At 37.0% G+C, this 14,294-nt stretch overlaps 2 protein-coding genes across 2 annotated transcripts; one reads left to right on the top strand and one right to left on the bottom strand.

Annotated features, from left to right (window-relative positions):
* Positions 1-325: 325 nt before the first annotated feature.
* On the bottom strand, positions 326-7,272 carry LOC114455356 (OX-2 membrane glycoprotein). The gene is made up of 7 exons (XM_028436545.1): positions 7,102-7,272; positions 6,707-6,787; positions 6,307-6,633; positions 4,504-4,833; positions 2,471-2,755; positions 2,249-2,350; positions 326-1,324 (listed from the first exon to the last, which is right to left on the bottom strand). Exons 2-7 carry the CDS (start codon positions 6,777-6,779, stop codon positions 1,317-1,319), a joined length of 1,125 nt encoding a protein of 374 aa, XP_028292346.1. The 5' UTR covers positions 6,780-6,787; positions 7,102-7,272; the 3' UTR covers positions 326-1,316.
* A 778-nt stretch (positions 7,273-8,050) lies between these two features.
* Positions 8,051-14,249, top strand: si:ch73-390b10.2 (Golgi pH regulator). Its single transcript, XM_028436410.1, has 14 exons — positions 8,051-8,283; positions 8,614-8,673; positions 8,951-9,054; positions 9,169-9,275; positions 9,376-9,477; positions 9,568-9,688; positions 11,180-11,260; positions 11,343-11,452; positions 11,532-11,620; positions 12,704-12,796; positions 12,899-12,994; positions 13,342-13,431; positions 13,523-13,588; positions 13,671-14,249. Exons 1-14 carry the CDS (start codon positions 8,242-8,244, stop codon positions 13,875-13,877), a joined length of 1,368 nt encoding a protein of 455 aa, XP_028292211.1. The 5' UTR covers positions 8,051-8,241; the 3' UTR covers positions 13,878-14,249.
* Positions 14,250-14,294: the final 45 nt, after the last annotated feature.

The following is a 14,294-nucleotide window of genomic DNA, read 5'->3' on the forward strand; positions in this document are numbered from 1 at the left end:
CTTGAGATGAAAAGAGAACCTAAAAATGAACATCTGGCTGCCAGATTTTGGCAGAGAGAATTTTAATGTTTGACTGAATGAATCGAGTCAGATGTTCTAAGTAGAGCCTCTGAAAAGTTTTCAAATATTTTATTTTTGCTTGTTTCTAGTGGATATTGGAACAGCTTATGTTTTGTGGCATCCAGCATTCTACTTCTGCATCACAAAAACATGTAATAATGTTTTTCTTTTAAATGTGTTAATCACATATTTTGTCTTAAATACCAAAACTCAACATACAAACTTCACAAAATGAGCAGAAAGTAAATTTGACTCTGGAGGAAAGCTGAAAGTTTGACATCACCTGCACCATTTCTTTACTAATATTCCAATAAAGTGACCAGTACAAACAAATAGCTAATATTTCACATTACATTTTAAAATTCCAATGTTTGTGCGTGTGTAAAGATATCAGCACAAGCATCCTTGTACTTTTCTCTCCGTATGTATAGATCCATGCCTACTGCAACATGAGAGCGGCTCTTTAACCTTAGGTATGTTCTCATAACAACACCCAGTGAGCAATGGAGACGACTCAGACGGGCAACAAGACGTGCATTCCTGTCAGGGGGCACCAAGAAAGGTTTAGTGCCGCCTCCTCAGGCAGTTGATTTAAGCCACCTGACCGAGGAATTCCACCTCCTACAAACACAAACACACATAGCGCAGACTTTGAAACACATACAAATTTTGTCAGGGTATAATAAGCAAGGACCCATTTTAGCCATGGCTAAAGCAGCTCATACATAACATTACATTGACGAAGATAAGGAAGTTAATTCATGGTGCCAATGAGGCCAGTTATTCCAGGAACAGGCTGAGCGATAAAATAAATACATACCTTTACAAAGCTAGGCGTGGTAAATTCAATTAAATTATCTTTGGTGTTTGACAGATACACATGTTGGAAGAAAGATAAAAAATGATCTTTCTACTTTATAGACAGAAGTCATTTTAGGGCAAGCGATGCATGGAAAAATTATCTGATTAGTGGCTTTTTTTAAGGTCAAACAATTAGATATATATAAAAGGAGCAATGAACGTCTCGGGAATTGCTCTTAAATGCCATGTGAGGACAGTCGTATTGAGAGTGAGACGGAGAGGCAGCAGTGCAGAGCTGAAGGTCATTTTCCAGTTGGTGATCATGAATAAGATTGTCCTGTACATGCTGTGGAAAGGTGTGTGGAGTCTTTTTGTGTGTGTGGGGCTATTGAAATAGACGATTCGTGCCTGGCTCCAACATCGAGGCTTCCTTTCAATCTCTGATCTTGTTTGAATCAATCAGCTAAAAAGAAATGGATACAGAGAGAGTAATGATGAGAAAACAACGAGTGCTTCGCAAAGGGACACCTAAACATTAACTTTTACATTTCACAGGTATTGTATATCATAGAGATGGGAGGGATTAAGAAACGCAGAGTGAGCTAAAATCACCAGAAACTTGTGCAAATAATCTAGAAACACAAAATCACAACACGAGCCGTGGGAAAGTGACGGTATAGTCTATACTGTTCACGGAGTGCAAAATCATTGAAAAAAACACAACGGTAAGAAAAGTCCACAATAGTGTCTAAGATGGTTAAGAGGGTAATAACAAAATGTGCAAAAGGAGATCAAACCAATGCTTTTAAGCCTATTTTATTAAAAACATGTACGTGAACTTTGCTAGTATATGTTTGCATTACTGTTTAGAGTCAAACATTCCATCATTTGCAATAGGTTTGACTTTACAAAAGTTTCTTCAGTGTTTCGGCTACATTTTGGTGAAAGTTAAAGATCTGTAGCACATATGTTTGATTTGTTGTGAATTTTCAAATCGTTGACCTGGAGCAGGGGTCTGCAACCTGCGGCTCTGGAGCCTCACGTGGCTCTTTGACTCATTTGCAGTGGCTCCCTATAGCTTTAAAAAAAGCATTGAAATAAAGAGTTGTTATTTTCTTACAGAGGCTATTCATGATTAATGACAAATAAAATCATGATACAACAATTTGTAAAAATAAATCACGTTGTGCAATGACTGCCACCTTCCTATTTCACCTCCTGCTACATCTACAGATCATTAACTTTCCTGCACCTGTGGCTAACCTTAAGTTTTGAATACCTGGTAACATAACTGAACCAACAAAAAAATTGTGAGTATTGGAAAATACTGTATTATAAATGCTGGCGGCAGTGATTTCAAATCCTTAAAGAAAGGAATATGACACACCTTCTTTATGCAAAAAGCACTTCCAGAGGCAGAAACACAGAGACATAACCAGGAGAGATGCAACAGTGGTGACTGAGATAAGAATGGTGAGTGCTGTTCCAACTAGAAATAGAGAAGAGAAAATTTAGTCGACAAAAAGTTTAAGTTGAAAGAATAAACACTGATTACAATAAATAAGTTGATGCTTTCCTGATGGATCCATTTACACGCACTTTCACTTACTTTTAGTGTTCATAGACACAGCGATTGGTGATTCGAGCCCTTTGTGGTGCACCAAGCATTTGATGGACACGTCTTTCAGCAGCCCTGATTGGACCGTCAGCGTACTGGTGACCAGGGTTGTCCCATCAGGCCGGGGAAGTTGCCTAGTCAACGGGGGGCCCACTGTGCGGTTGTCCCTTTCTACGTTCCACACGATCTCTGCTGGCGGCCGCGACACTGAGGTGCAGTTGGCCTCGATCACACCAGGGGAGGTAGTCTTGTAGCTCACTTGGGGTTTTGGCAGCACTGCAAGAAAAAAAGGACAGACACGTAACTGAATAGTCTTTAAACTGTGTATTGATCAATGCAATGGTTCTTATTTCTGAATCCAAAAGCCCCCTTTGTCCAATCAAAGTCATTTCATCATTATTATAATGATCATTTTAACCCAAAATACACATTTTAAAACCCTCATATTTTTCATGCTTTTATTTGTAAATTTTCCACTGTCTCAATTATCCCCCGTATAGTGCCAACGCGCACCCCCAGGGGTACATGTACCCCCATTTGAGAAACACTGCATCCGTGCATGTGCAAACTGAGTAAACCGAGACATACAGTACACATTTTAAAAAAGAGACAATAACACACACATGAATATGTGAATTAATTTTGGAATTGTATGTATGCATTTGTAACAATCCTAGTTTAGTTGCTAAAATAAGGGAAGCTGCATCTGCAGAGAAACGTGAATTCCTGCACAAATATATTCTATTCTATAAAATCTCCAAAAAAACAACTACTACTCAATACTACTCTATTCACAATTCTCTCAATCCAACTTACTCACCAGAGACTGCAGTCCACAGGTAATAAAAGGCTAAAAGTAGGGCTTCATGATGTAAGAAGCCACCAAAACGTCACAAACTACCATTCTCAGCCAATAGCAATGATTTATACATTAGTTTTTAGTTTGTTTTTTAAGGTTTTGTTACTGTTTAAGATCCAAGATTTTATTGTTAAGTCTTTTTTAATGTTTGACTGAACAATGATGGGCCATTGATGGGAACAATTTCAGTTGGCAAGACATCAGCCTTGAGAATTTGACTTATTTGTAAGTAAAAACATCAAAATGTCAACATATGGTGAGCAGACAGGTGTGTCCAGATCCAGCTCTAATCTGTAATCTTCCCTGTTTCACGGTCCAAATATTTCCCCAAGTGTGTTAGGCAGCTTTAAACCACTGCAAACATAAAACAAACAAACACGTTTTTGAAATCCAACATTGCTGTAGCCAACTGAAACAAACCAACATTTTCTTTGGCTACTTTTGATATCTATTCTCTAGCAATGGTTTATTAGTGCAGCATCACAGTGGAATAGGTGGACAGGTCCGTCAGAAGCCAAAAGCAGCAAGTAACGCCAATCATTTTTATGTAGAGGGAACACCCACTGCACTGTACAGTCCACTTTCAAACAAAAGGACGTCTGTTTTTATGATGACGGAGAGAAAGACGCAACAGAAGGAAAGCAAATGAGCACAAATGGAGACAAAGCACAGAGGGAATCAGTGTGTTCCGCAAACACTGACCCAGTCATACATTAGGGGCTCGCTCCCTGCCTCCGTCCTTCAGTCCATTGCACCATTCTTCACATGGACACACTTGTCTTGTATTGGAGCGCTAACAGTTCAGCTCACAGCCTAGCTCATATCAAAACTCTGGGGTTCTGATGAAGCTAAGATCAACATTCATTTTCTAAAGAAGAAAAAAAATCCCCACAAACATTCCTTGTTGGCAAAAACATGGGAGGACTCAGTCATGATTTACTGTCAGATTCCCATGCACTCATGACCCTGCTGGGACGCCAAAGCATGAAAAAGTGAAATAATAAATGAAAGACTCGACCTTAGTATTGGTAAAAATGAAAGCGGTGGCTATCCGCACGAGTTGTGAAATTCAGAAACGAGTGGAATCTCACAGATAGAGAAAATAGCAGAGTTATGGTCCTTTAAAGTAGTGTGTTCTCTGCGACACATTCAGACATAGACTTACCATAAATGGAGAGGCAAACCACAGAGCTCTTTATGCCATCAGCATAGGTTTCATACATGCAGGTGAAGCAGCCCTCGTCCTGGATGGCTACAGGTTGAAAGGTGAGTGTACTTTCAGAAAGGGAGGCAGTAAGCCACACTCGGTCCTGGAATTGTGGCTCGATCATGGGGTCGCTCCGCTTTGCAAAGGAAGCCACCTCTGTGGAGTCTCCCTGAGCTGAGACGTGCCTCCAAACAATCTGCTGGACCTTCTCTGGCAAAGCGTAGGAGCAGGAGAGCGAGGCCCTCTTACCGCTCACTGCTGTCTTGTTGCTGTCCACGGTGACTTGAGCTAGGGTTGAAAATATGATGGATGAGTTAAGAAAACAACTGGGGTGCAATGGAACAATAGTGAAATGAAGAATTATGAGGCTCCGTAAACTGACACTGCTACTGGAATTTGGACAGCTGTTACTGGTTAGCAAGGTGAGCTGGTTTTATCCCATTGACCTCAGTACTACACTGCTTTTTATTAACTTGGTGAGATGAGGATCAACACACTCATCAGTTTGTGTTCAGAAGTTTGTATTTGATCCACACATCTGTGTTCATCCATTCATTCATCCATCCATCATCCAACCATCCATCCATCCATCCATCTATCCATACATCCCTCCATCCATCCATGCAGCTATCCATCCATCCATCCGTCTATATATCCATCCATCCATCCATCTATCCATACATCCCTCCATCCATCCCTGCAGCTATCCATCCATCCATCTATATATCCATTCATCCATCCATCCACACATCTATCGATCCATCCATCCAACCATCTATCCATCCATCCGTCCGTCCGTCCATGCAGCTATCCATTCATCCATCCATCCATCCATCTATCATTTATTTATCCATCCATTCATGTATCATCTATCCAACCATTCATCCATACATCAATTAATTCGTCTTTCCATCCATCCTTCCAACCCATCTATCATCCATCCAACCATCTATCATCCATCCATCCAACAATTCATCTATCCATTCATCCATCCATCCATCTATCCATCCATCGAATCCATCTACCATCCATCCATCCATCCAACCATTCATGCATCATTGCATTATCCATACATCCACCCATCCAAAAATTCATCCATCCATCCAATCCATCTATCATCCATCCATCCATCATCCATCCATCTATCCATTCATCCATCCATCCATCTATCCATCCTTCCAATCCATCTACCATCCATCCATCCATCCATCCATCCAACCATTCATGCATCATTGCATTATCCATCCATCCATCCATCCATCCAAAAATTCATCCATCCATCCAATCCATCTATCATCCATCCATCCATCCATCCATCCATCCATCCATCCATCCATCCATCCATCCATCCATCCAACAATTCATCTATCCATTCATCCATCCATCCATCTATCCATCCATCCATCCAATCCATCTACCATCCATCCATCCATCCATCCAACCATTCATGCATCATTGCATTATCCATCCATCCATCCATCTATCCATTCATCCTTGCATCCATTAGTCTACTCAGTATCACGTTTTGGTACATGGACAGGGAAGAACTAAACAAACACAGTTTTAACAAAATTCTATGATGATGATCCAATTTATTGGTGTTCACCAAAACAATTCTGTCTATGAGTAACATTGATGTTGATTATTTCACAGCTCTGGCTCCACCACAGATTTAAAATTTGTATTGTTTCCATAACATGCTTCATATTTTTAGTCCTTGGAAGTCTTACAGTAAAATAATGGAGTAATGGTGTCACTCACCAGTAACAGTGAGACAGGTCTGTCCCTGCTGTGAGCCTGATGGATGGAAGTCAAAGATGCAGGTGTAACATCCTTCATCGCGAAAGCCCACCCTGCGGATGGTGATGGCTGAGGTGTCTTTGGAAGAGGAGGCGAGCTCCACATGTTGCTGTCCGCTCACACCATCTCTGTTACCAGGCTGATAACTCAGTAGAGTCTGGTTCTGGACATCCAGCCAATGGATCTTTCTCAAGGATTCACCTCGTTCCTTGGAAAAACTGCAGGTCAAAGTGAAGGGCTTCTCCACTGGAGCTTCAACGTGCCCTGGAGCTGTGACTTTTCCTAAAACTTTAAATATTAAATCATAATTGGTATCATGAATATATTATATATTAATGATGCAGTGAATAGTGGTACTAACCTTGCACTAGTCCCACTAACAGCAGAAATAAACATGCTTGGACACTTCTGCAATAGTTGGCCTGGCCCATCATCTTCTTCACTGCTCATAACAGAAGAATATAAGTGAAAACTAATTATGTTAACCCTAATAAAACTCAGACTATTTTGGTTTTATTTGCACAAAATATCAAGGTACAGGGAACTTCTTATTACTTCAATGCAAAATCCCTATTCCAATAGGACTCACATGGAACACAATGAATTATAACAGCAGAAAAGAACAAAATGTTTTTCATTAAAGAAAAAAAGTAAATATGTCACAAATCTGTAAAACACAAATGGTAATTGATAAGATACCATATTATTCTATCACAAAAATACACAATACGTTAAAGGAGATAGTGAGGCGCCCACCTTTTGTGTCCTCCAAGGAAAGTTGAAATTCCAGCAGTTACTACACTTCTACATCTCCAACATGTCGTTTTCATCCCAGTGATCAAAGATGGTTTGAAAACATTTCTATACAATAACTGCGATGCTTTTGAGCCATCCAGAGAGTTTGTGCTGTTTGCACCACGGTTCCCGTAAAACTGGCAACACTGAAGCAGCATTGGAGTGACTGCAGAGCATTAGTTCATCTGTATCTGCATCTTCTGCTGCTGTTGCTGCGCTTTGTGCGCCCCCTATTGTTCATCTACACACACTGCAACTAATTGATATGGAATCAGTGTGGTAGCAAAACTTTTTAAATCATTGTTCAACATTTACATAAATCATTAACAATAGTCATCTTGATTTCAATTAAAATTACTGAAGACAATCATTTTTACGTTGTCAAATACATTTAACCAAATAAAACACTCGTAAAATAAACAAATAAACAAGCGTAAAATATATATATTTGAAATTACAAAAGAACCGAGTAGATAGATAGATACAAACAAATAAATAAATACATAAATAAAGACATAAATAATAACTTGCTTTTAAAATGCTATTTAATAGAGAAAATAATTACATGTTTCAGCACCGCCCTCAAACAAACTTTACTTTCTTGATTCTGTCTTCTAACATCTGATTTTTTTGTTTTTAGTAATGGAAAAAAAAGAAAGAAAAAATAAATATCAACCGTTTTTTTCCCTTCTTGACAATTATGGAGAAAAAAAAAAATGCCATTAATTTAATTTGTAAATGGATAATTTTATAAGAAAAATCAATTAACCACTGACCCTTTGGGTTATTTAGTATTTGAATGTATCTATTTTTTTGTATCTTGTTATTCTTTGGTATATTTGAAGCTACGTTTTGTAATTAAATATTTTGTTTTTCGCTGAAGGAAACGTCATAGTTATGCGACGGAAGTCGTTGGGCGTGTCTAACTTATAGTTTGACAGTGTACATAAAATACTCTCCAGAATGAGTTATTTAGCCACTTAATGGATGAATTGGATACGTTTTTCAAACCTCTCGATGTCGGTGATGTGCTGAGTCAGTTCACGGCTTTGTTACTCATGTGTTAAGTCATTTAGGAGGTTTTTATTGACGGACCACGTCATGTCTTTCCTAGTGGACTCGGTGATTATGTTCACCTCGCAGGTAATCAAACAAAACAACGGTATTTTCACTTTAAAGGATCAATATATGTATTCAGTGTTGATATGGATGTCAATTATGTAACTCTTCATGTCTGTTGTCATGTGAGCTGACTTGGTGATTTGCTTTTAGAAACCTTTAGAAAATATATGATTTAATGATGGTTTCCAGAAGTTCACTCGTTCCCTAGCAATAAAAAACAGTGTATTCATACATGCCTGTACACTATTGTGTACTTTCTGACTATTTTCTTAAACTTCCAATACTTCAATAGTGTTTGTTGGAGTATTTATTCTTAGTTTAAAATAAATATTCTCATTGTATTCATCCCAGGTGCTGTTTTTTGGATTTGGCTGGCTGTTCTTCATGCGTCAGCTGTTCAAAGATTATGAGGTATAGAGTTTTTTTTTAATGTTTGGTATTGTTAACTAATAATAATAATAATATATATATATATATATATATATATATATATATATATATATATTAAAGGCTGAAAACATCCTCTCATTGCATTTGAATTTTGTGATATACCTATAACTAATTTACTTGATGAAATACATTGTTTAATGTTATATTAATTGCTTAAAAAAGTTTTGGCCATGCAAGCTTTATTTTTAAATTCTCTAATAAAGTAAATAAATAAATGATTGTGTGTTTTTGTTGACAGGTGCGACAGTACGTTGTCCAGGTGGTTTTCTCCATCACTTTTGCTTTTTCATGTACAATGTTTGAGCTCATCATTTTTGAGATTCTTGGTGCCTTAAGCAGCAGGTTAGTTAGTGTAATTTCTTTCTGTTATAGTTTTTTTTCTTCTTCATCTAACATCAGGCTTTAAGCTGATAAAACCTTTGGTGTGTGTTTTTTTTTCTTTCTTTTTTTTCACAGCTCCAGGTATTTCCACTGGAAGCTCAATCTATATGTGATTCTGCTGGTCCTCATCTTTGTTGTGCCTTTCTACATCGGATACTTTGTTGTCAGCAACATCCGCCTGTGTAAGAAGAATCATAGTTAAATAGAAGGAAAAAAAAAAGAAATGTTTGTATAGAAGACTGTTTATGATTGTGGGATGAAGGTTTCTTTGTATCTGTGCAGTGCAAAGACAAAAGCTTCTTTTTGCCTGCATGGTGTGGTTCACCTTTATGTATTTCTTCTGGAAGCTGGGGGATCCGTTTCCAATTCTAAGTCCCAAACATGGTGAGTGCATCATGTAACAGGCTTTAACGTGGCCTCTGTGCGTTAAACATTTGCATTTTTTCTCCTGGGTTTATGTGACCTCGTCTTTAGGTATTCTGTCCATCGAGCAGCTGATCAGTCGTGTCGGCGTAATCGGAGTCACTCTCATGGCTCTGCTGTCGGGTTTTGGTGCCGTCAACTGTCCTTACACATACATGTCTTACTTCCTCAGGTGAGACTTGAATAGAAGCTTTTTTTATATTGTCATTGTACAACATATACAACGAAATTAAGTTGCTCTCCAAGAATGAGGAATGACATATGACACACACTTAATTGAAATATTGGAAAAATAAACACATTATACTATAATACTCAGCACACTATATACACTGTTTACATATATGTAAAACTGATTTTTTAGTGAGATAAATAAATATGCATCAGGCTTTTACTGACTCTACCCATGATGTTGAATCATGCATAGGCCGTATTGGTATTGTTTGGTTGGGATTATTTATTTTGAATATATCGAAAAACACGACGGACAATAAATTGCTGAAAGTCAGTCAATACAAAAAAATAGTGTAGAAAAAATAATGAATTATCATTAAGATTTGAAAAGGCAGAGGGAAGAAGTAAAAACTTCTACTACCTCTTCCTTTTATATTCTAAGTACTTAAGGGTGTTGAAAAAAATTGATTCAGTGATTTATCGCGATACTACGTCGCACGATTCTCGGATCGATTCAAAATGCATCCATGTCAATTATTTTTATTTAACCAGGAAAGTCTTTTCTACTGCAGGAGACATTGTAACTGCACAAAGAAGTGCACTGAAACCTGGGCATGTTGACCAGCTTGTGTTTTTTCAATAAAATCTAAAAAGAAAGTACTAACTTTCTGCATTTATTTGTTGTTCTAGGGATATACCTCAGTTAAGTTGCACTTAAGTCATGTTGGTCTAAAAGCCACAGGCAGATTATGTTATTTTTTATTTTAAGTTGTTGGCACATGGCATGTTAAAGCCAATATTTTGAGTGTAAAATATGCCAATCAAATACATTTCATACATAATGTACTCATAAATGTGTACACATTTACAGATTAGTTGTTTCTTAAGTCATATATATATATATATATATATAAAATATTATACTTTAATATCATTCGGGATACGAATCATATTACCAGATGCCAGGCAATACACACCCCTAGTACTTAGTTATAATACTTACCGTATATTCATGTTATCGCAAAATAACAAACTTATTACCTTCGCCAAGGATGTAATATTTTTCAACGTCATTCATTTGTTTATTTATTTGTCTGTTTGCAGGATAAAGTCAAAAGTACTTCACGGAATTTTATCCAAAGAGAGACGTTACACCATGAAAGATTCACAAAATTTTGGTGGGGATCTGGATCATCATACTGATTCTGGATCAGTTAAAAAAATTAAAAAAAATCCCTATCAGGTCATTATTGGCACAATAAAAAAAAAAATCAGTTCTTAATTGACAGATTTTGATGAAATTTGACTCTTTTATGTTGGGTTTGTGCCTCAATTACCCACCAAGTCAAAGAAATAGGGGATATGGGGGTGTTATGTTATTGTACGACGATTTAAAAAAAAAAAAATATATAAAATATATTCATAGGGACTTTAAAACTAAACCACTGCTCCTGTTCCTGTTTCTGTTGTGTCTTTGTTGTGTTGACAGAAATGTAACTGATAGTGACATTCTTGCTCTGGAGCGACGTCTCCTTCAAACAATGGACATGATTGTGAGCAAGAAGAAACGGTGAGACACAAGAATAAAAACATTTTGAACCTATTAGTTTATCATACAACAATATTAAATTACTTGGTGCTTTTTTGTGAAGAATTGCCATGACAAGACGACAAATGTATCAACGAGGGGAAGACCAAAATAAACAAACTGGATTCTGGGGGATGATCAAAAGTGTCACCTCCACGCAAACCGGAAGTGAGAGTATCCTTTACACTGTCATGTAATATGTTATCACGTAAAGATCCCGTTGTAGATTTGAGCCTTGACTCTCTTCCTTCAGACCTTTCTCTAATTCAGCAGGAGGTGGACGCTCTGGAGGAGCTGAGTCGACAACTCTTTCTTGAGACGGTGGACCTGCAAGCCACTAAGGTAACCATTATTGATATTATTATTATTGTTATTAAGGTTGCCTAACCGCACATACAGTAACACAAAAACATTCCCGACCATGCATGCCCTACCCAGAGGCAGAGTATACAAAATATTTGAGCTCAGCAAAGTGTTTTTATGAGGGAATTTTAGACGTCTGTCCTCTTTTTTTATTATTCTTTTATTGACAATCTTCTGCATTCTGACCTCACTGAACTCTCTTTATGTTTACAACTCACATCTAACTGATTTAAAAGCTTAGCTCAGCATTGATCAAAACAATTTTGAAGTGTCCTTCACCTGGTTTTAATATGAATACGTGACGACAACACAAAGGAACATTATTCTCTACCTATATTCAATAATCTTTTTTTTTTTTATTTGACAATTATGTATTATGTAATACCTGTGTAAATGATTTAAATGTTAAATGAAATTCTAGTTTTTAGTAAAAATATATTGAAATATATGGTTTTGACCAAAGAACAGTTGTATTGTCTAATTATGTTTGTTTGACTTGAAATGATTAAACTGAAGCTCAATGAGCCGATCAAACCATCAGTTTATGAAAAAGCAAAAATTAGTTCATAGTTCCTTGTTCCTGTTTGTTTTTTGACAAATAGTTAATTTAGTTTTATTTAAAAGATGAATCCACATATTATATATATATATATATATATATATATATATATATATATATATATATATATATATATATATATAGCTCAAGCCCTGTTTTTACTGTTATGACTGTTTTAGCTATTATTTATATGTATTTATTGATGTGTACGATTATGCCAGGATAAGTAAAAAACACAAGTCCAAATATTACATATATATTTTAAATTCCATTAAATTAGAACAGTTTCAACAATATTTCCACTTTTACAGAAACATTACTTCTGTGTAACTGAGCTAACATTTATTTGTGAATGATAGAGCTTTGTGTATTTCTGTTTTTTTTTTTTTGAAATTATTTTTTTTGTTGAGTTTTTTCCCTTTAATTTTCTTATTTTTGATATTGTATACAATTTTTCTAATGATTGTATATGATGAAGTTTTAATTTGTTTCATTTTCCTCAGGAGAGAATTGAGTACTCCAAGACATTCCAGGGAAAATACTTTAACTTCCTTGGCTACTTCTTTTCCATTTATTGTGTGTGGAAAATATTCATGGTAGGTTTTTATAGATTTTGTATGAATAGATAAATATCTGAATATCAGATTATTAGGATTGGTGAATACTGGTTAAGCATGTGTATACCTCTTTTTTCAAAGGCCACCATAAACATCGTCTTTGATCGCGTTGGAAAAACAGATCCGGTGACGAGGGGAATCGAAATCACAGTGAACTACCTCGGTATCCAGTTTGATGTGAGTCCCCGAAAAACATTCAAACTTCATCCACTCTCTGTTATATGAACCCTCTAATTGGCTCAGGTACTTGTTTCTTTTACCCTGGATGGAAAAAAGTCCTCACAAATAGAATATGTGAGCACACACACCTGCCGATGTCACTTGTCGCACAGCGTGACTGTAAAGATAATTGCTGTCCCATTATCATCTGTCTCTGCAGTAAACCTGGTCACGTTCACTCTTAATCTTTCTCATGTCGACACATGATGGAGTTTTCACTGCTCATAGTTATAGAGAGCTCCACCTAGTTTGGATTTGAATGGATGAAAAAATTTATTAAATTCTTCTGCTTTTTTTTGTTTCAGGTGAAGTTTTGGTCCCAACACATTTCTTTCATCCTAGTGGGAATAATAATCGTCACATCTATACGTGGATTACTCATCACACTCACGAAGGTGAACTGCTCCCATAATACAGAAGTTACGTCACTTTTAAAGAGTAACTTTTTAAAACTCTGTCTGCCTACTGGGGTTTTTTTTTTTTTAGTTTTTCTGTGCAATATCAAGCAGCAAGTCCTCTAATGTCATCGTGCTCGTCCTGGCTCAGATCATGGTGAGTGTTTTTGTGTCGCACAGATCAAATCTTCCGTGCTCCAGCTGAACGTGCTCTTTCTCCGTCGGTCTGATTGCAACAGGGCATGTATTTTGTGTCGTCCGTGCTGCTGATGCGTATGAGCATGCCGCTGGAGTATCGTTCCATCGTGACCGAGGTCCTGGGGGAGCTGCAGTTCAACTTCTACCACCGCTGGTTCGACGTTATCTTCCTGGTCAGCGCCCTGTCCAGCATCCTCTTTCTCTATCTCGCCCACAAGCAGGCTCCAGAAAAGCACATGTCCCTCTGATGTCACTGGCTGTACAACACAGACTCAGATTTGACTCCTGATGCATTTGCAGAACTTTTAAATGCTTTGTTTAAAGTGGATGCAGTTTTCTGGACTGACTGTTCCTGAATCAGGGACAGCCCCTTGAGGATTTTGAAGCCTATTGATGCACAGAATAAAAACTTCTGTTAATTGTATTGAAGCTCACATAAGTGATGACATTATAAATCATAAACAGTGTCTTCCACACCTTTTATTTTAATTTTAAACTTTTGTTCTTTTTCAGTTCTTTTTTAACGTTAGTCTGAACTCACTGGAAATTATTAATATGTAGAAAAGATCAAATGGGATTTTCTTTATCTGTCGTCTGTGCATTAAACTTCTTTTCTGAAATGTGTTTAATTTTAAACAAACCATAGGTAGAAAAAAACCCACAAA

The sequence above is a fragment of the Gouania willdenowi genome, chromosome 21 (genome assembly GCF_900634775.1).
Source record: "Gouania willdenowi chromosome 21, fGouWil2.1, whole genome shotgun sequence".
NCBI classification, from domain to species: Eukaryota; Metazoa; Chordata; class Actinopteri; order Blenniiformes; family Gobiesocidae; genus Gouania; species Gouania willdenowi.